A 19,656-nucleotide genomic window follows, 5' to 3' on the forward strand; every position below is an offset into this window, starting at 1 on the left:
TGTGGGGTAAGATAAGGGGGAGCAGGGGGTTGAGAGGGGAGCTGGGGCTATAGGGGAAGTAGGGGGCTGTGGGTAAGATAAGGGGGAGCAGGATGTTGAGAGGGGAGCTGGTGCTATAGGGGAAGTAGGGGGCTGTGGGTAAGATGAGGGGGAACAGGGATGTAGAGGGGCGCTGGGGCTGTGGGGTAAGATAAGGGGGAGCAGGGGGCTGAGAGGGGAGCTGGTGCTATAGGGGCTATAGGGGAAGTAGGGGGCTGTGGGTAAGATGAGGGGGGAACAGGGATGTAGCGGGGAGCTGGTGCTATAGGGGCTATGGGGAAGTAGGGGGCTGTGGGTAAGGTGAGGGGGAACAGGGATTAGAGGAGAGCTGGGGCTGTGGGGTAAGATAAGTGGGAATAGGGATGTAGAGGGGAGCTGGTGCTATAGGGGAAGTAGGGGGCTGTGGGTAAGATAAGGGGGAGCAGGGGGTTGAGAGGGGAGCTGGGGCTATAGGGGCTATAGGGGAAGTAGGGGGCTGTGGGGTAAGATAAGGGGGAGCAGGGGGTTGAGAAGGGAGTGGGTGCTATAGGGGAAGTAGGGGGCTGTGGGGTAAGATAAGGGGGAACAGGGATTAGAGGAGAGCTGGGGCTATAGGGGAAGTGGGGGGCTGTGGGGTAAGATAAGGAGGAGCAGGAGGTTGAGAGGGGAGCGGGTGCTATAGGGGAAGTAGGGGGCTGTCAGGTAAGATAAGGGGGAGCAGGATGTTGAGAGGGGAGCTGGGGCTATAGGGGAAGTAGGGGGCTGTGGGTAAGATGAGGGGGGAACAGGGATGTAGAGGGGAGCTGGGGCTGTGGGTAAGATAAGGAGGAGCAGGATGTTGAGAGGGGAGCTGGTGCTATAGGGGCTATAGGGGAAGTAGGGGGCTGTCAGGTAAGATAAGGGGAGCAGGATGTTGAGAGGGGAGCTGGTGCTATAGGGGCTATAGGGGAAGTAGGGGGCTGTGGGGTAAGATAAGGGGGAACAGGGATTAGAGGAGAGCTGGGGCTATAGGGGAAGTGGGGGGCTGTGGGGTAAGATAAGGAGGAGCAGGAGGTTGAGAGGGGAGCGGGTGCTATAGGGGAAGTAAGGGGCTGTCAGGTAAGATAAGGGGGAGCAGGATGTTGAGAGGGGAGCTGGTGCTATAGGGGCTATAGGGGAAGTAGGGGGCTGTCAGGTAAGATAAGGGGAGCAGGATGTTGAGAGGGGAGCTGGTGCTATAGGGGCTATAGGGGAAGTAGGGGGCTGTGGGGTAAGATAAGGGGGAACAGGGATTAGAGGAGAGCTGGGGCTATAGGGGAAGTGGGGGGCTGTGGGGTAAGATAAGGAGGAGCAGGAGGTTGAGAGGGGAGCGGGTGCTATAGGGGAAGTAAGGGGCTGTCAGGTAAGATAAGGGGGAGCAGGATGTTGAGAGGGGAGCTGGTGCTATAGGGGCTATAGGGGAAGTAGGGGGCTGTCAGATAAGATAAGGGGAGCAGGATGTTGAGAGGGGAGCTGGTGCTATAGGGGCTATAGGGGAAGTAGGGGGCTGTGGGGTAAGATAAGGGGGAACAGGGATTAGAGGAGAGCTGGGGCTATAGGGGAAGTGGGGGGCTGTGGGGTAAGATAAGGAGGAGCAGGAGGTTGAGAGGGGAGCGGGTGCTATAGGGGAAGTAGGGGGCTGTCAGGTAAGATAAGGGGGAGCAGGATGTTGAGAGGGGAGCTGGGGCTATAGGGGCTATAGGGGAAGTAGGGGGCTGTCAGGTAAGATAAGGGGAGCAGGATGTTGAGAGGGGAGCTGGTGCTATAGGGGCTATAGGGGAAGTAGGGGGCTGTGGGGTAAGATAAGGGGGAACAGGGATTAGAGGAGAGCTGGGGCTATAGGGGAAGTGGGGGGCTGTGGGGTAAGATAAGGAGGAGCAGGAGGTTGAGAGGGGAGCGGGTGCTATAGGGGAAGTAGGGGGCTGTCAGGTAAGATAAGGGGGAGCAGGATGTTGAGAGGGGAGCTGGGGCTATAGGGGAAGTAGGGGGCTGTGGGTAAGATGAGGGGGGAACAGGGATGTAGAGGGGAGCTGGGGCTGTGGGTAAGATAAGGAGGAGCAGGATGTTGAGAGGGGAGCTGGTGCTATAGGGGCTATGGGGAAGTAGGGGGCTGTGGGTAAGGTGAGGGGGAACAGGGATTAGAGGAGAGCTGGGGCTGTGGGGTAAGATAAGGGGGAGCATAGCTAGAGAGGCAGAGGGAAGGGAGTGGGAGAGTCCTGGGGGGTGACTGAGTGAGAGAGACGCCTCCCCTCCAATAATGGGGCCTCAAAGTGCCCAGCGGACTGTGGGTGCACCCCCCCCTCCCCCGTCCATGGAAATGCGGCTGCCTCAGGGGTGGGGTTCTGGTGGCTCTTCTACCAGCGCAGGGCCATCCTGCACCGGCTGGGACAGGGAGTGACAGAGCAACCCTGGAGCTCCCGAGACTTGAGTTCAGTGCTTGAGGCCCTGCTGTGCCCGGGGTTTTTGAACAGAACCACCCCCTTATGAATCAGGTGGGGGTGGGGGTGAGGGTGGGGGTGAAGAGTTCAGTTGTTAGCAGAAGATCTTTTCTGGACCCAGGATGGGAGACCCAGACCAGATTCCAAACACCCCATGAGATCTGTGGGGCGGGGCCTGAAGCTTCCGTCCCATCCACGGGCATTGCCTGCCACAGATGGCCCTTAACAGCTCGTAAAAGTTTCTAACGGCAAACACCTTCCGAGCACGTTGGACCCGGTTATATAACCGCCGCAGCTACAACAGTCTCCTCTATTTGGGAAGGCAGCTGGTCCTGTTCATCGCAAATGAATGATAACTCTGGACCCTAATGATGACCATATACAGTAAAAATGGCAGCTACCCCCACACTCCACATTGTGGGCAGAGTAGGGGGGTTACAGGTTGTTGCTGAAGCACTGCCGCTTTTTATTCCTCCGCCCTCCTCCAACTTGACCTCCTCCCGCTCCATGATAAAGGCATGAGCCATCTGCAAAATCAGATTAGGAGCTCAGAGGTCAGGGTGGGGAGAGGGTAATAAATTCAATCCCAGCTCTAGAGAAAAGCTTTTCAGTGGAGAAGGCCCATTTCCGCAGCGTGTGTGTGCGTGATCCTTTGTGTCAAGCGTGAAAGATTTTGCCGGTAATTCAGAGGAGGGAGTTGGCATGGAGCTAGCAGAAAACCGAGCGTCCATTACTACAAATCATCATAAAAGCGGCTATAAAACTCCATCCCCCCCATCAGTCGATTTCCTTCCACACATGCTGGATAAAATGGAGGTTGGTGCCTGGGAAGCTGCAATGCCCCTGGGAGACTGATGTTTAAAGTACGTACAGTGGATGCTAGTCAAGCATCCGATTGTTCTGGGGTTAGGTTAGCTTTTCCACGCAGACATTCTGCAACGCGAGGCTCAATTTGCACATACGCAGCTCTTGTGGGAGCGCATACTGCAGAAGGGCAATGCTGCGCCCTGCCGCTGTGTGCTGGAAAAACCTAGCAGCACCACACTAACAACTCAGAGCTAGGGCTGCGTTCCTGTTCGGACCAGGTTTCACAGAGAACGGGATGTGCCCTTGAACAACTGTTTGGGGCAGGGGGTGTAGCCAGACCTCCCAGGTGTTCCTCAGAGCCTCAGCTTTTGTATAAACGGAAAAAAAGAAGTCTTTGGCTGTTACGCTTACAAAGGAAATCTTCAAAATGTGAAGAGTGGGATTGATGCAGAGACTCCCTGAGTTTGCAGAGAGCCTGCCACACTGGCAGAGAGAGGGTAACTGTTCTGAGTGTAACTGATGTTGCTGTAGTGCCATAGTGTAGATCAGGGGTCCGCAACCTTTCAGAAGTGCTGTGCCGAGTCTTCATTTATTCACTCTGATTTAAGGTTTCGTGTGCCAGTAATAAAGGTCTCTTTCTCTAAGTCTATAATATATAACTAAACTATTGTTGTATGTAAAATAAATAAGGTTTTTTAAATGTTTAAGAAGCTTCATTTAAAATTAAATTAAAATGCAGAGCCCCCCGGACCGGTGGCCAGGACCCGGGCAGCGTGAGTGCCACTGAAAATCAGCTCGCGTGCACGCGTGCCACAGGTTGCCTACCCCCGGGGTAGATGTTTCCCACATTGACGGAAGTGGGGTTTCTATTGATGTTGCTAATCCACCTCTCCAAGAGGAGGTAGCTAGAATTCTTCCATTGACCTGGCCGTGCCTACTCTGGGGTTAGGTTGAACTAACAACAGCACTCAGGACAGGAGATTTTTCACAGCCGAGTGACATAGCTAGGTTGACCTAATTTTTAAGTGTAGACCAGCACTAAGCTCAATCTGAGAGGGGAGAGCTGCCCCGAGAGTTACCAATTCAGAAGAGCCTGAGTTTGCAGAGAGCCTGGAACGACAGCTCTGGTGTGGAGACTGCCTCACTGATTTCAACGGCTGCTAAGCCGGTTATGTTTTCAAGGCTTTATCCTGCCTCAGAAAAGTGGACACACTTAAGTCAGGCTTAGCTGGCACTTTAGCAAAGCCAGCCCAAAACTCAGCTACTTTCCTTAGTGAAGGCAAAGCCCAAATGTCCCCATTGTTCGGGGCCGCCCAGAGGATTCAGGGGGCCTGGGGCAAAGCAATTTGGGGGCCCCTTCCATAAGAAAAAGTTGCAATACCATAGAATACTATATTCTTGTGGGGGCACCCGTGGGGCCTGGGGCAAACTGTCCCACTTGCAGGGCCACCCAAAGGGGGGGGCACATTGTTAGCTCTCATATGCTACTTATCAGTAGATCCCAAGGAGATTTACAAAGGAGGTAGCTATCATCATCCCCGAACTGAAGCACAGAGAAGAGGGGTTGGCTTACCCAAGCTCACCCAGTGAGCAGAGTTGGGAATCCAACCAACATCTCCTGAGACCCAAGCCAGTGCATTAGCCACTAGGCCTCCCTTAATTATTAACCCTTCCCCTGCTCATTAACGCGGGTCAGAAAGGAGAGGCAGGCTCAAAGTAAGGAGATCCACAACAGCATTTTGCAGAGAGCAGGCGGGGTGGCAAGGAGACACATGAAGGACTAGCTGTGACCGATACGCTTGTGGGTAGGATTGTGTTTTCCTTACGGGGAGCTCAACTTTCAAACGTCCTGGACACACCTGGCCTCAGGGTGTGATTTATAATGGGCTTTAGGGAACGTTCCTTTGGCAGGGAATGGCGTTAGCCCAAATAAAAAGCGGAAGGGAACAACCTGGAGTTTGCTGCAGGAGACTTAGCCATCCAAAGGTGCCTAGAGGGGCTGGATTGCCCAGTGGTTCAGGGTGTGTCCACACTGCATATTGGAGCCTGAAGCAGCGATGCTCCCCAGCCCAGATCCGCTAGCTCAAATCTGCCAGACTCAGGGTAGCAGGAGCGCTTTGAAGATGTGATCTCCAGCCCAAGATGCAACTTCAGAGCATTATCTACACGGCCCTTTTTGGAAAGCCAGAGCAAGCCTCACCAGCCCCAGTCAGTCAAGCCAGGCTGGCAGGCTCCAAAAACCGCAGCACAAACGTGCCCTCAGGCACCCTGCTCTAGTACAGATGTCATGCGGACCCAGGACTGGCACCCAGCTCCACACGCTGACAGCAGTGGACTTATTCCTGATTTACACTGGGAGAGCGTGAGGTTGGAAAAAATAAATAAATCAGACCCCTGATTTTAATACACCCAAAAGGCTGGAAGGACACACTCTAGGGAAGAATTTTTCACTGTGGAAACCTCCACTTCTTTGTCATCATCGTTCATTTTTATTAAAGCATTTTTTACCAGGTACAAACACAATCTCTCCAGGGGAGAGACAAATCAAGATTTAAACACGATGAGGTCCCCGTCCCTCCCCTCAACACATTCAACAATCGTGGCGCTGCCAGTCAACCTTTGATTCCGGCTGTTTCATTTGCAAACAATCGTATTAAAAATAAACTTAAATAAAAAAATAAAGTGGAAGAGAATTTATTCACACCCTCAGGAAAGAATCAAGTACACAGCTAGTCAGGGAAAGCCAATGGCAACGGGACAACATGGTGGTGGTGGGGTGAGTAGCCTGGCTTTAAAGCCTTTGGAGGATGAGTTATTCTTAGATCTAACAAAGCTTTTTCCTCTACTGATAACTTTGCAATTCAGGGACCAATCCTGCACCCACTCAAGTCAGTGGGAGCTTTGCCATCATCCTCAACAGCAGCAGAATTGCTTAGTTGCAGTGTTTTCAAACAGGGAACCTGATAGCAGGAAGCTGGAGACAAGAGCTGGCTGCAATGGTAGGGTACCCAGCACAAAAGCCCCCACTGGAGTCATGGGTCAGGCTCTAAACATTCATGGGCTGGGCTCAGAAAAAAGCAGGAGTCATGGGAGGCAGGAGACACCCCCATCTTTCCACACACCCCTCAAAAAAAAAATCCCAGGTGCCCAACTCCTCTGCCTTTATCAAGCTTTCTGATGACCCCAGCTCCTGGCAGCCCCAAACCTCTCCCCTGAGCTAGTGCACATGTCCATGTTCCCTGAAGTGACTGGCCCTGCCCGTTTCCCCAGCTGCTAAGCCTACAGCATTACAAGCCTCCTACACAGTGTTGCCAACTCCCATGATTTTGTCATGAGTCTCATGATAATTATTGTTTTCCTTAAAGCCCCAGCTCCTGGAGATGTGATGATTGCAGCCTTCATTCTTAAAGAAAAAGTAAGTTTCTAGCCCTCCTGGCTGTAGAGAAAGCTTCCAAATGTGACCCGAGCACCCTAAAGGCTCAAAAAGGCAAATAAAAAGAACACCAACGCCATTATGTTTACATTGTCTCGTGATTTTTTGGTGATGTTTTGAACATTTGGGGTGGGCGCTACTGCCTAGAACAAGCCGTTTAAATATCACGGCAAACTGTGCACACCCAGGATGCGTGGCACCCCGGGGATCAACGGTGAGCCTTGTAACGACAGCGTTTTGGGTGACACCGCAGCTGGTCAGTGTTAACTGAGACACAGTCACACATCCCTCCAGAACCTCTGCACTGCTATCCTCAAGATTTCCAGCCCAGCTTTGCCGCTTCAGTCTGCTCGGTCCATTTCCCATTCACACAGATACTTGTGCATAGGCCGACAAATTTGTGCTAGGCTTCCAAGGCAGCAGCCGGGGAGGGCTCATACACAGGATGACCCAGAGGAACAATTAAGTTAACTACCCCAACAGTGCCAGAGAGGCAGAAAACTCAGGGCCAGCAGCAAAGCTGACAGGAGTTTTCAGGAGCTTAGGAAGGGGTGAGTTGGCTTGGCTTATACACACCCTGCTCATTTTTGTTGTCACTCAAGCAGGCAGCCAGCTTATGTGCAGCAGGCAGAGCAAGTCCATGAGTAAATACAGCTTTTAATCGGTAGTTATTAACCCGGTGACAGCAGGACCCTGCAGCTCAGGGAGGTAGATACCTGGACAAGCCAGTAACTCAATCCCCCCATGAGAAGACCCTTTATAAACAATCATTCCAACTCGAAACAAACCCACCTCTCCACTCCCCACCAAAATAAAGTGCCATAGCATGAAGGCCATTGAATATGCAGCTGCTGCATCATTGCCAGCAGCACGGGAATCGCTGCTCCTGTTGCTGGGGAGAGAAGGACCCAGGTGATCCCTCACCGTGCAGCTCAGTGAAGCAGGGAGCGGAGGGCTCTAGAGCATGGGTCTCTTGGTTACTGCTCTTCCACGTGGATGATTGTCTCATTCCCCTCCTCGGGGAGCTGGGGAACAGCGTACACTAGAGCCCGGTCTTCCTCCTGGCAGATGATGGCAACTGTGCTGCCGCTTTCTGGCATCACCGCGCTGGACTGCAGGCACGCCTGGGGGAGCAAGATGGGAGGTTAAAGATTTTGCCTGGGGAGGTTTCCAGGCAGTGCTGCTTAAAGGACAGGAGGGGCCAGGGCTCAGAGGCGGCACTGACCATTTGCTCTCTCTGTGTACGTCTAACATTGCAATAAAAGACCCGCCGCAGAGCCAGGGCTCGCCCGGGGCAGCTGACTTGGCTTGCGGGGCTCAAAACTGCCGTGTAGACGGCCAGGCTTGGGCTGGAGCCCAGACTCAAACCCGGCGAGTGGTTGGTCTCAGAGCCTGGGCTCCAGCCTGAGCATCTATACGGCCATTTTTAGCTCCACAGCCCAAGTCAACTGACCCGGGCTCCAAGCCTCGGTGCGGTGCGTTTTTGCCTTGCGGTGTAGACGTACCCTCTGGTGTTTGGCTGGCTGGTTCTTGCTGCTCAGGGTCGAACTGGTCACCATATGTGGGGTTGACAAGGAATTTCCCCCTCCAGGTCACACTGGCAGGGACCTCAGGGGTTTTTCACCAGCGTGGGGGGGGCAGGTCACTTGGCGTGATGATCTGGGTCTATCTCATTTCATCATTCCCCTGTCACTGCTGGGGTCTGGGGCCCTGGGGCCCCTCGGTCCCTCCTATTCACTGCCTGCGGCACTTGATAGTTCAGTCTCCTGCAAGCTGCACTACTTGGTCTAATTTCAGTGGCTGAGTTAAGCACGCAGATGCTGATGGGAGCCTGTGAGATACAGCGGATAAGTCTAGATGGTCTGGTGGACCTGTCTGGCCTTAGCTCTCTGAATCTAGCTCCAGATTGCTCGTTAGGTCCAGCCCCGGGGAACAGCAAACGAGTCGTTCCCGTCTGACAGCTGTTTGGTGGCCCCTGGATAAAACAAGTTTGGTAGCTATCGAACAAGGGTGCAGGAGACAGGTGCAATTAGGGCCCGCCTCAGCAGAGAAGCCAAGACCCTGGGGGGCTGAACTCTCCCCACTCAGCCCTAGAGAGGGTCCTGCAGATCACAGAGAAAGGGGGCGACAGAGGAGTTCAGTCTCAGTGGCCTGTGCATTCCTTGGCGCCTCCGCCTAGGCTGCTGGGAAGAGGCCTGGTTTGTGATGGGAACTGCAGGCAGAGGTCAGAATCCTCCACTTGAACCGATGACCTGGATGTGAAAGACGCTGCCTCTTCCCTAGTCAAGCCCACAAGCCATTCAGACCCCACCCAAGCTATTTTAGGGCTCATCAACATGCAAAGTCATTCCAGAACAAGGCAGGGTATGGATTTCAAGTCCTATAGCTATTCTGGAATAAGAGTATCCATATGGGAAGCTATTCTGGTCAGTTTCCCCAGGTAGAAAAACCCTCAGGTCCACAGATCAGTAGGTTTTTTTGTTTTGTTTTGTTTTTTTAAGGTTAGAAGGGACTACCACATTATCTTAGTCTGGCCTGGGTAAAGCAGACCGTGTTTCATGCAACATAATTTTGCTTCAGCTGCCTCTCCCATACCCCTATTCCAAAATGCTACAGGAAAGAGTGGGGGTATAAAGACACTGTCATGCTGAAAGGGCTACAGGCTGCCAGCAAGCAAATCCTGGATCCAAACACAATCACAGGCCTCACTATAGCCAATGGGTGTGGCCAAGCACTCTTTTAGGCTAAACAAAAGGAGCAATCAAGCCACTTGATGTAGTGATGGCAGCTGCAGACAAAGAATACTGACTGCCCAAGGAAACAGGCTGCATGGCGTATGCCATGTAAACAGAGGAATGGCCCTGGCTGCAGACACAGAGGCTCGGCAAGAGAGCCAGGGGAAGGAGCTGTGGGTGTGACCCTGATAGGAAGCAGAGGGATGGAGTTTCTTGGGTACAGACTGCTATGGAGGGACAGATTTGAAGATTGATGAGTAAGGAAGACGCCTGTTTTGTTTGTACTGCATTCAGGGAAATAGCACTTGGCAGAGATGGTTGTATGTAGACAAGATGACATCATAAGTCTACCTGACTCGTATCATCAATTTCTCATCCTAACAGAGCCAACTCTGCCAGGCCCTCAACTTCCCACCCCCACAATACTGTCTAGGCAATAAATTAAATCAAAGCCTCTGGTTGCAAGACCAGCATGAGCGAGCGGCGGGAAAAGATCCAATTTCAAGCTGCGATCTGAAGAGGACTGGGGGATTCATTCCATCCACGCGCATTTATCCAGTTCAATTAAAATGATCAAGAACAATAAACCGGCTGAGTGAATTCCAATTAAGGAGGAAGGAAAAGTTCTAAGTTAACAATTAAAACCCTTCTAAAACAAGAGCTGTGTGTGAATCTTTTTGCATCCGAGCCCAGCGGCTGACTGAACAGACCTCAGAACAGATGTGCTAACAAAGAACCCAACACCATAGCTAATTTGGCACTTAAGGACTGACGCAAGCCACTCCCACAAAAGATTATTAGGCATGGAAGGTTATGGTACTAGTCAATGAAAAGACCATATTCCTTAGGTTTGCAGTAGGGGCTCTGAGCAACCCTATCTCCATGACACAAGGTATTAACAGCCTCTCACGGGGCAGGGGAAAGATACAGAGCTATGAACCTTGTCAGATACCAGGTCATACGGGGGTCTGTAGCAGCAGAGAATTGAACCTAGGTCTCCCATATCCCATGCTGGCACCCTAACCGCTGGGCCATCGTGCTGTCTTGCTAGTGCTATTTGCAAGAACTGGCTCCTATTGGCTGGTTTTATGAAACTGCTGTATCACTGAATGTCTCAGTGTATGTGGGATCCACCATCTGCTCTGAGGGCTGAAGCACATCTCTTCCAGACCAGGGACAACGGAGAGTCATTAACCCGAATGGCTCTCATTCAAATGGAAGCGCGCCTCAGGACCAGGCGCTGGCTGAAGCTAGAAGGACTGGCTTTCTCCAGCACCTCTGCGGGGCCTTGGGTTTGGAGCACTGGAATTTCCCAGAAGGGGAGAAACAAAGAAGCTGGATGCTACTGCTAAGCCATATGAACTCAGACTATAGAGAGGAGAAAAAGGGACATACTTTCATAGCTGAGGACAGCTTTTCTGAGTGCAGCACCACTCAAGGTCAGAGAAGCTTGCTGGAGAGGAAAGAGTGAGACTAGTGTTCAGAAGAGAAGCCGTGAATTGCAGGAGGAGGGTCCTGGACACCTGGTTTTTTATTGTGTCTTGTGTCCCTGCCCCAGAAGTCAATAAAAGGTGCCACTTACTTTTCTACTCTGATCTAAGTCCAAAGAACGTTTCAGAGAGGTGAGGAAACTGATGCAGGGAATGCGTGGAGGTGTGCGTGTTTTGTCTGGATCTGTGTATTTCTTGGGCCGTCTCCAGCAGAGAGTGATTGTTTTAGAATCCCTATTTGCAAAGCCTCTGTATGGTGCATGTCAACAGTCACATGTCCCCGAGGAGTTCAACAGCAGAGAGGCCACCAGGTTGGCACTCTGGGAGAAGGTGGGCTTGAGCAACAGGGATGTGCCTTGCGAGGGGTCAGCACTGTTCTTGGGGGGCCTAGGGCAGCTGGACCATGGGGTGCCATTTCTGCCTGTGCCCAAGGAGTGCGCCCGAGAACCAAAAGACAGAGTCGGGGACCACCCAGCCTGGAAGCTTAAAGAAGACAAAGCCCAGGGTGGTGGGACTCAAACAACCCGAGTGTCCAGCAGGGGGAGCACTACCAGGACTGCAGCAGCTCCATTAGGAAAGCTCCTTTGCTTCCAAACGGGGACAAACTCAAGGCCAGATTCTGCCCTCACTGAAGTCAATGAGGGTTAAGTCACAGGCTTTGATTCTCCTCACCCCCACCCCCGGCAAGATATGACCCTTTCACCAACTACACCCCCATTAGCAAGATACCGAATGGTCGATTCCAGACCTTTATTTTTTTTAATTGTGGCACGTGTGTAAGGAGAGCGCTGAACTGAGAAGCCGGTGAACTGCGGTGCACTGCTTCCGCACAGGCAGCAAGTTGGCACACACTGCAGGCATCCAGAAGATAGGGGACTGGGCGCTCGCATGTGACAAAGCGGGGTGTTTAAACTGCTAGCCGGCATTGGGAAAGAGGGGGCTCCTGGAGCCCAGAGCAGTGCACCTGTGTTGCCAGCAGCTGGTGGCTGGGGAGAGTTTCCCCTGGTATGGCACAGACAGGGTGTCCTCCCCCTGTAAGCAGGTGGTAGTATTAACCCCAGTCATCCTGGGTAATGCTGAAAAGTGTCACAGCTCCTCCTACCAAGGTGCCTCCATCATCACCCCAGCAGGGAAGAGAGGGTGCTTGGTCCCAACGGCCCGACAGATTCTGGACTAAGATGACGTGGGAGTTAGTGGTTCGGCTTGACACAGCCTCGCTGCAAAACACCTCTCCCCCGCTTCTCCTCACACAGGGACAGCCAGACAGGCTGGCAGATGGGAACAACTTTCCAACGGCTGTTGTAGCCTTGATTCCCATAGCAGCAACACCACCATTAGGAACAGGCACCCACAAGACACTGGGCCATCCAGTCCTCAGGACAGCATACTAGGCCACATCCTTCCCTGGAGCTGGTCCACAGAGCAGAGTGAAGCCAGCTGGATGAATCTGGCCCCACATACGGTACAGAGTAGGGAACAAATAGGCTATACAGTATGTCCCCCACCCACCAAAGCAGGAAAAAATCCCACCCCTTGTATCCCCACACAAGGCACTCACAGCATCCTGCTCAGGCTGTTTGTGGGTATCGAACATGAGACCCCCTAGCTCTAACTGCATGAGTTGCTACTGCTTTCTCTATGGGGCACGGCCACTAGGTAGAACAGAGGGGTGTTCTGGTGGCTAGAGCACTAGCTTGGGAGACCCAGGTTCAATTTCCAGCTTTGCCACAGGCTTCCTGTGACACCTCGGGCAAGTCACTTAGCCTCTCAGAGCCTCAACTCCCCATCTGTACAACAGGGATAAGAGCCCTGCTCCATAGGATTTTAAAGATTGTGTAGTGCAGAGATACCACCATGACAGTACCTACAGCTATGTCTACACTGCAGCCAGGGGTTTGTCTTGGAGATGTACTCCAGCTACCCACAGTGCCACATCCTGACTTCTAAAGTGCAACTAGCACAGGTACATCCACACGAACTGCAAATCACACCCATGTATGCATACACGTGTGCCCCAGGGACCTCATGGTGCCAACTGACACAGGGTATAAGGGTTACAGGGATCCCCAGAGTCTGGTATTTACATTCTAGTTCACCAAAAGTCCATTTTAGGGTCTACTGAAAGTGTGTCATATACTGGTCCTCTTGAGCACAGGGGATATTTGAGGAGTTGTTTCTGTAGAAAAATTATGTTCTTAAAGCAATGTATAAGGTGACCTGCCTTAGTTTCACCAGACAGGAGCTAAGAAACATTCCTCTCTGTGGTCTGGCTTGTCGAATACTAATGGCGGGATGTGACATCAAAGAGAAAGCAGCACACAGGAAAAAACAAGCCACAGGGGGTTATCCTGTTTGCAAACAATGGTTTGGAGGACTATTTCTAGGGGGTCCCTATGAACCGCCATTATTCCTTCAATCTGTAAGAACAAGCTGTCAGTGGGCCTGATTTTATGAGAAGGAGGCTCAATCTTACTGGCTGAAAATGCGGGGGAAAGGACTTGGGTTAGGCTATCTTGTAGGACAGTAATTCTCAACTAGGGATCCAGGTCCCCTTGGGGTGTCACATGCAGGTTTCAGGGGGTCCACCAAGCATGGCTGGCATTAGACTCGCTAGGGCCCAGGGCAGAAAGCCAAAGTCCTGCCATGTGGGACTGCAGACCAAGTCCTCAAGTCCCACCACCCAGGGCTGAAGCCAAAGCCTGATCAACTTCACTTTGTGGTGGCCCCGGGCAATTGCCCTCCTTGCCACCCCCTAACATCAGCCCTGGCTTTTATACACAGAAAAACAGCTGTTGTGGGACAGCTATCCCATGGAGTTTTTATAGCATGTTGTGGGAGCCTCGTAAAGAAGAAGGTTGAGAACCCCTGTGTAGGAGATATGGGAATGTCTTGTGTTATTAAATATCAGCTCTAGAAACCGTGTTATGATTTTGTTCCATATGTAACCGTTCCCAATATTCTTACCCACTATCACTGGAACTCCTGTCCTTGGATGCTGAACCTGTTCTTGTTTTCACTATATAGATACCTAAGTGTGGTGTGTGTGTGCATGTGCGTGCGCTAAAGTGGTGACCCAGAGTTGAATCTTACAAGCTGGAGTATACTGTTCCTTAGGGAACAACAGATGTACAAGTTCTGTCAGTGTTCAGCGGAACAGGGCTAGACATGTGGCAAGGACTTGGCGGGGGGGGATGTGCCTATCGCTTACCTGTACCGAGAGAGTGGGGCCTCCAGAGGCCTGGAAGGCAGTGCTTGTCTCTCCCAGAGGCTGGTAGTTTCAGGAGGTCGACCCACAGCAGGGACAGACAAGACCCCCTCATGCTAAGGGCAACTAGTGGTGAGGGACCCGGCAAGCATCAGAACAGCCAGATAGAGCTTAGACACGCCCAACCTACCATCTCCAGCAGCTTGAGCTTCTCATCCGACACCAGGCTCTCCTTCCTCAGCTGCTCCACCACGCCCTCCATGGCTTCCAGTTTGGTGCAGTGACGCCGGTGTCGCTGCTGCAGCACCTTGACCTTCTTCTGCAGGCCCATCACCAGGTCGACCAGCTGCTGGGTGGTCAGCTCGTTCTTGTGGTAGCGGTGCTCCTCAAGCTGCTCCTCCAGGGTTTCGGCACAGAGCTCCACCTCGATGGTGGAGGAGGAGGAGTCGTCATCCAGGGAGCCGGCAGCATAGTTCGACACTATGGGCACCGTCGAGACAATGGGCACCGTCAAGGCCGAGGACAACACGGTCTCGGGAGGCGATGCACTGGACGTCAGCGGCCCCATGGTGCTAGAGGACACCACCGGCGCAGTGGGGATGGTTTCAAAATACGCCACCATCTGGGTGGTCGACACCTGCAGGGAGCTGAGGACAGCTGCGGTGGAAGGGTCAGTTTCCAGAAGGGGCTGGATGGACACGTTCTCAATGAAGAGGGTGCCCTGGTCTGCAATCTCCTGTGGGTCCACCGTGGCCACCAGGGTATGTGCCTGATCAGCAGCGAAGGTGCCCTCGGGCTGGTCCACTACAGCAGCGTCCTCACAAGAGACCATGATCTCTGTCGCAAATTGCTCAGGCACGTCCGCCACAAAAGAGTCCGGAGAGGCCTCGACGGAGAAATCCACACGCTGGTCCATGGCAGGAGGGAACGGCTGGCCTGGGAGATGGATGGGGATGGACTCTACACCCTCCGTGGGTGAGGCCACGGCCAGCGCCACAGCGTTGAGCGGCTCCATGATCTGAACGAGAGGCATCAGGTTCACCGCCCCGACCAGAGGGGAGGAGAGGGCATGAAGGTCCAGATCCGAGACAGAGGGCTGGGCTTCCACGTAGATCGGGGCCGAGGACAGACCCGGGTCGATAGCTATGGCGAGAGCTTCCAGTGTGTCCGGAGTGGGATGGGCTGCCACGGCTTGTGGCCCCTGCGAGGTCCTGTCCATGCTGTTCTCAGCAATTAGCTTCTTGGCCTGTGTTTCGCATGGGGGCCTGGCAGGATTCTCCCTTTTCTGCAAGCCACCAAAGAAACAACATGTATTTGCCTCTGAAAGACAATGCAGAGGTGAGGGGACCCAATTACCTGCCCTGCTTGGGGCAGGAGGAAGAGGTGGCTATAAGTTCCCTTTGCATTCCCCTGTGCTGCAGGATAGCCTTATCTGGCTTCCAGGGTCAATTACAGCAGCCTCAGGGCTGCTCTAAGTTATGCTTTTCTTATGGGCCCTGGGGAGCAGAGGACGGACATAGCACAGTGCACTCTGGCTGCTCCCCTGACCACCCCCTCCACCACACACACACACACTCTGCCGTGTGCTCTGGCCGTACCCTGATCTACCCCCGTGCCAGGTGTTACAAACAGGGCCCTTACACATGCTCTATGCCAGCTGGGGAGGCCTCTGACACAAGAGGGAGGCTCAAGCAGTTGTTTCTGCTCACTCCAGAACAGTGCAAAGTGGCTTTAGGTTTTCCAACAGGTCTGATTCACAGGCCCCATTCCCCGGGCTTTGCAGGGACTGCCCAGATTTAAAGCGCTGTCAAAGGCCTGTCCCTAAGTCATCAATCCAGCCCGCTCTCCAACATCTTACACAAACATGCACAGACAGACCGACCCACATGCTCCTCCCCTCCCCCTCCTATGTTCCAATTAGGCAATTTCTTCCTCCATTGCCATTAGCCTTCGTTGGGTCACATGACAGAGGTGTTTACTCTCAAGCTGTTTGCTCCGGGAGTGACAGACTGTCAATAGCCTCCTGAACCAGCGGGCAGGTATAGGCAGGCAACCTGGCAGTGACTAGGCCGGTTTCTGATCATCTTGCCAGATTTGCACAAGTAATCAACACGGTGCCTTAAGCTAGCCCCCAGGAGCTCAAAGCTTCACAGTCCCCTCAGGAAGCAGTCAATATCATTCTTCCTATTTTACAGATGGGACAACTAGGCTACAGAGAGGGGGAGAAACTTGTCCAAGGTCAACTATAAAAATGGGGATAATTCCTTCCCAGAGTAAGGAAGAGAGCTCAGTCCTCGACACTAGCTACTCAGCCATGCTCCCCCCCAAGTCAGCTATTTTGTAAAACCCTGTCCCAAGCATCCCCCACTGAATTCACACTGGAAAGTCCCCACATCAGTTGATGACCAGAGACTTACCAGGGGTTTTTCAGACAGTTGAAAGATGGTGGGGACAGCATCAGGCTTTAGATAGCGAACCCCCCACCTGTATTCAAAACATGACGGAGCAAAGTGCTCACTGCATAAATGCTGGTATCTGGTGGGTACCCACTTCTCTTGGTTCATCTGAGAGAGCCATTGTTGGAGTCGTTCTGGGTTATGCAAGGGAAACCTGCATGGACATCAGAAGAGGTCTTCAGTGACAATCAAACCTCATGCTGTCATGACCACATTCAGCCTCTGGTCACCAAGGAACCCACAAACATTTACTGATTTAGCTTCACAGCCCCCTTTGAGACAGGTCCGTGTTATGATTCCCATTTTACAGATGAGGAAACTGAGGGACAGAGACGAAGAGACGTGCCCAGATTCAAGCAGTGAGTCACCAGCATAGCTAGGAAGAGGACCTAAAAATCCTGACTCCTGCTCTTGGCTCACATTCTATCAAATATCCAAACAGATACCAGTGATTAAAGAGGTGGCAGCAGACACCAGGACTCGGTGGCAGGGCCTGAATATCAACCCCAGGGCAGTACTAAATTCCAGATGTTTGACACCCAGCTCTTCCTCCCCCTGCACCCCAGGCGAGCAGGTGCATGGGCTCAGCCAGACACCAATAAAAACAGATGCAGTGACAGAGTCTGCTCCCCACCACATTTCCCTGCCCCATTCCTTACATGCCCCATTTCCCTGCCCCGTACGGTACAGTGCCTAGGACCTATTAACCGTGGCTATACCTGGTGTTGTAAGCATTCCTGTAACCATATGACACCTGTAACTCACTGCTGTTACATAAAGGACCCGCCTTCCCTGCAAGTAACATACAGCACCTGGCAACACCCACCACATGGCCCATACCTATATGACAGCACCACCCTGTTACTGGGGGAGGGGAATTCCACTCCCTCCATTAACATACGTCACCTGGTGCTCACTGCTATGATCACATCGGACAAATACCCCACTCTAATACAGTCCATGACCTGCTCCATGAACAGCCCACTCCCCAACCCAACGGTGCCCCTCCTCACCCCACTGCCTCCTGCCCCCCAGACCGCCCATGTCTAGCTCTCACACCCCACTGCCTCCTCCTGGCCCTTCCATGGTGCTCCTACTCACCCCACTGCCTCCTGCCCCCAGACCATCCCCCATTGCCTCCTGCTCCCCTGCTGCTTCCTACCCCCCCACCTCTTGCCCCTTCCACGGTGCTCCCCCTCACCCCTCTGCCCCCCAGACAGCCCATGTCCAGCCCTCTCACCCCACTGCCTCCTCCTGCCCCTTCCATGGTGCTCCCCCTCACCCCACTGCCTCCTACCCCCCAGACCACCCATGTACAGCCCCCTCACCCCACTGCCTCCTCTTGCCCCTTCCACAGTGCTCCCCCTCACCCCACTGCCTCCTACCCCCCAGACCACCCATGTACAGCCCCCTCACCCCACTGCCAACTCCTGCCCCTTCCACGGTGCTCCCCCTCACCCCACTGCCTCCTGCCCCCCAAACTAGCCCCCACTGCATCCCACCCTCTCACCTCACTGCCTCCTGCCCCCCAGACCACCCATGTCCAGCTCCCTCACCCCACTGCCAACTCCTGCCCCCATTACCTCCTCCTACCCCCCAGTGTCCCGCTCCCTCACCCCACTGCCTCCTGCCCCCCAGACTGCCCCCCCAGTGTCCCGCCCCCTCACCCCACTACCTCCTGCCCCCTCACAATCCTCCCCCACCCCGCTACCTCCTGCCCCCCGCCTCCCTCTAACGCCTCTTGTCCCCTCACAGCCCTCCCCGGTCCCCCCATCTGCGCCTCCCCCCGGCGGCCCCGCGGGCTCGGCCGCTCCCCTCCCGGCCGGCGCTCGCCTCCCGTTGCCAGCCCGCGTTGTTCGGGGGCAAGGCGAGCGCGCCCCGCGCGTGACGTCACGGACCGGCGCGTGACGCAGGCGGAACTGACCTATAGAAGCTGAGGCGCTCGCCGCCCGGCCGGCGCTGCCCGGCCGAGTTGGAGCAGTTCGGCGCCCGGCAGTACTTGGGCATCGTCGCGCGCCCCGGCGCCGGGCCGGCTCCCCTCGCACGTGACACGCGCCGCGCCACGGCCGCACGCAAGGCGACGCCGTGCGTCGCTACGCTTAGAACCCGCCCGCCGTCCGTCCGAGGGCGCGCGTGCTGCGCAGCAGGGCGGAGGGGGCGGGGCTATATCCGGGCCCTGCCGCCATGGCAACAGGGCCGTAGACTCGAGCCGCAAAGGCTGTAACACAGGGGGTGGCCGCCGGGGGGCGGGGCTAGGGGGTGTCACCGCAGGAGGGAGGAGGAGGGGCCTGGGAGGGGGGGTTGCTATGAGAGGGGCTGAGCTAGGGGGTGTCACCCCGGGAGGGAGGAGGAGCCTGGTGGGGGTTGCTATGAGAGGGGCTGAGCTAGGGGGTGTCACCCCAGGAGGGAGGAGGAGGAGGGGCCTGGGAGGGGGGGTTGCTATGAGAGGGGCTGAGCTAGGGGGTGTCACCCCGGGAGGGAGGAGGGGCCGGGGGGGGGTTGCTATGAGAGGGGCTGGGCTAGGGGGTGTCACCCCGGGAGGGAGGAGGGGCCTGGGTGCTATGAGAGGGGCTGAGCTAGGGGTGTCACCCCGGGAGGGAGGTGGGACCTGGGAGGGGGGTTGCTATGAGAGGGGATGAGGCTGAGCTAGGGGGTGTCACCCCAGGAGGGAGGAGGGGCCTGGGAGGGGGGGTTCCTATGAGAGGGGCTGAGCTAGGGGGTGTCACCCCGGGAGGGAGGAGGGGCCTGGGTTGGGGGGTTGCTATGAGAGGGGCTGAGCTAGGGGGTGTCACCCCGGGAGGGAGGAGGGGCCTGGGAGGGGGGGTTGCTATGAGAGGGGCTGAGCTAGGGGGTGTCACCCCAGGAGGGAGGAGGGGCCTGGGAGGGGGGGTTGCTATGAGAGGGGCTGGGCTAGGGGGTGTCACCCCAGGAGGGAGGAGGGGCCTGGGGGGGGTTGCTATGAGAGGGGCTGAGCTAGGGGGTGTCACCCCGGGAGGGAGGAGGGGCCTGGGATGGGGGGTTGCTATGAGAGGGGCTGAGCTAGGGGGTGTCACCCC

At 54.7% G+C, this 19,656-nt stretch overlaps 1 protein-coding gene across 3 annotated transcripts; it reads right to left on the bottom strand.

Moving 5' to 3' along the window:
• Positions 1-5,753: 5,753 nt before the first annotated feature.
• On the bottom strand, positions 5,754-18,736 carry THAP8 (THAP domain containing 8). Of its 3 annotated transcripts, none has more exons than XM_044989001.1 (4): positions 18,525-18,736; positions 16,562-16,754; positions 14,335-15,429; positions 5,754-7,838 (listed from the first exon to the last, which is right to left on the bottom strand). In XM_044989001.1, exons 1-4 carry the CDS (start codon positions 18,605-18,607, stop codon positions 7,692-7,694), a joined length of 1,518 nt encoding a protein of 505 aa, XP_044844936.1. In that variant the 5' UTR covers positions 18,608-18,736; the 3' UTR covers positions 5,754-7,691. The 3 variants fall into 3 exon arrangements, with proteins under 3 accessions (XP_044844936.1, XP_044844938.1, XP_044844935.1); XM_044989003.1 differs by lacking the exon at positions 18,525-18,736 and adding an exon at positions 17,507-17,579; XM_044989000.1 differs by lacking the exon at positions 18,525-18,736 and adding an exon at positions 17,320-17,579.
• Between the last annotated feature and the right edge of the window lie 920 nt (positions 18,737-19,656).

Source organism: Mauremys mutica, chromosome 15 (assembly GCF_020497125.1).
Source record: "Mauremys mutica isolate MM-2020 ecotype Southern chromosome 15, ASM2049712v1, whole genome shotgun sequence".
NCBI lineage: Eukaryota > Metazoa > Chordata > Testudines > Geoemydidae > Mauremys > Mauremys mutica.

Bases quoted from the DNA above. Each gene is read 5' to 3' on its own strand.
- THAP8 (XM_044989000.1), bottom strand. From the start codon at position 17,438: ATGGGCCATGTGGTGGGTGTTGCCAGGTGCTGTATGTTACTTGCAGGG. The intron at 16,755-17,319 runs GTATAGCCACGG...ATGTCCATGCAG, and splicing joins AGGAATGCTTACAACACCAG to GTTTCCCTTGCATAACCCAG. The intron at 7,839-14,334 runs GTAGGTTGGGCG...TTGCTCCCCCAG, and splicing joins AGCTCAAGCTGCTGGAGATG to GCGTGCCTGCAGTCCAGCGC.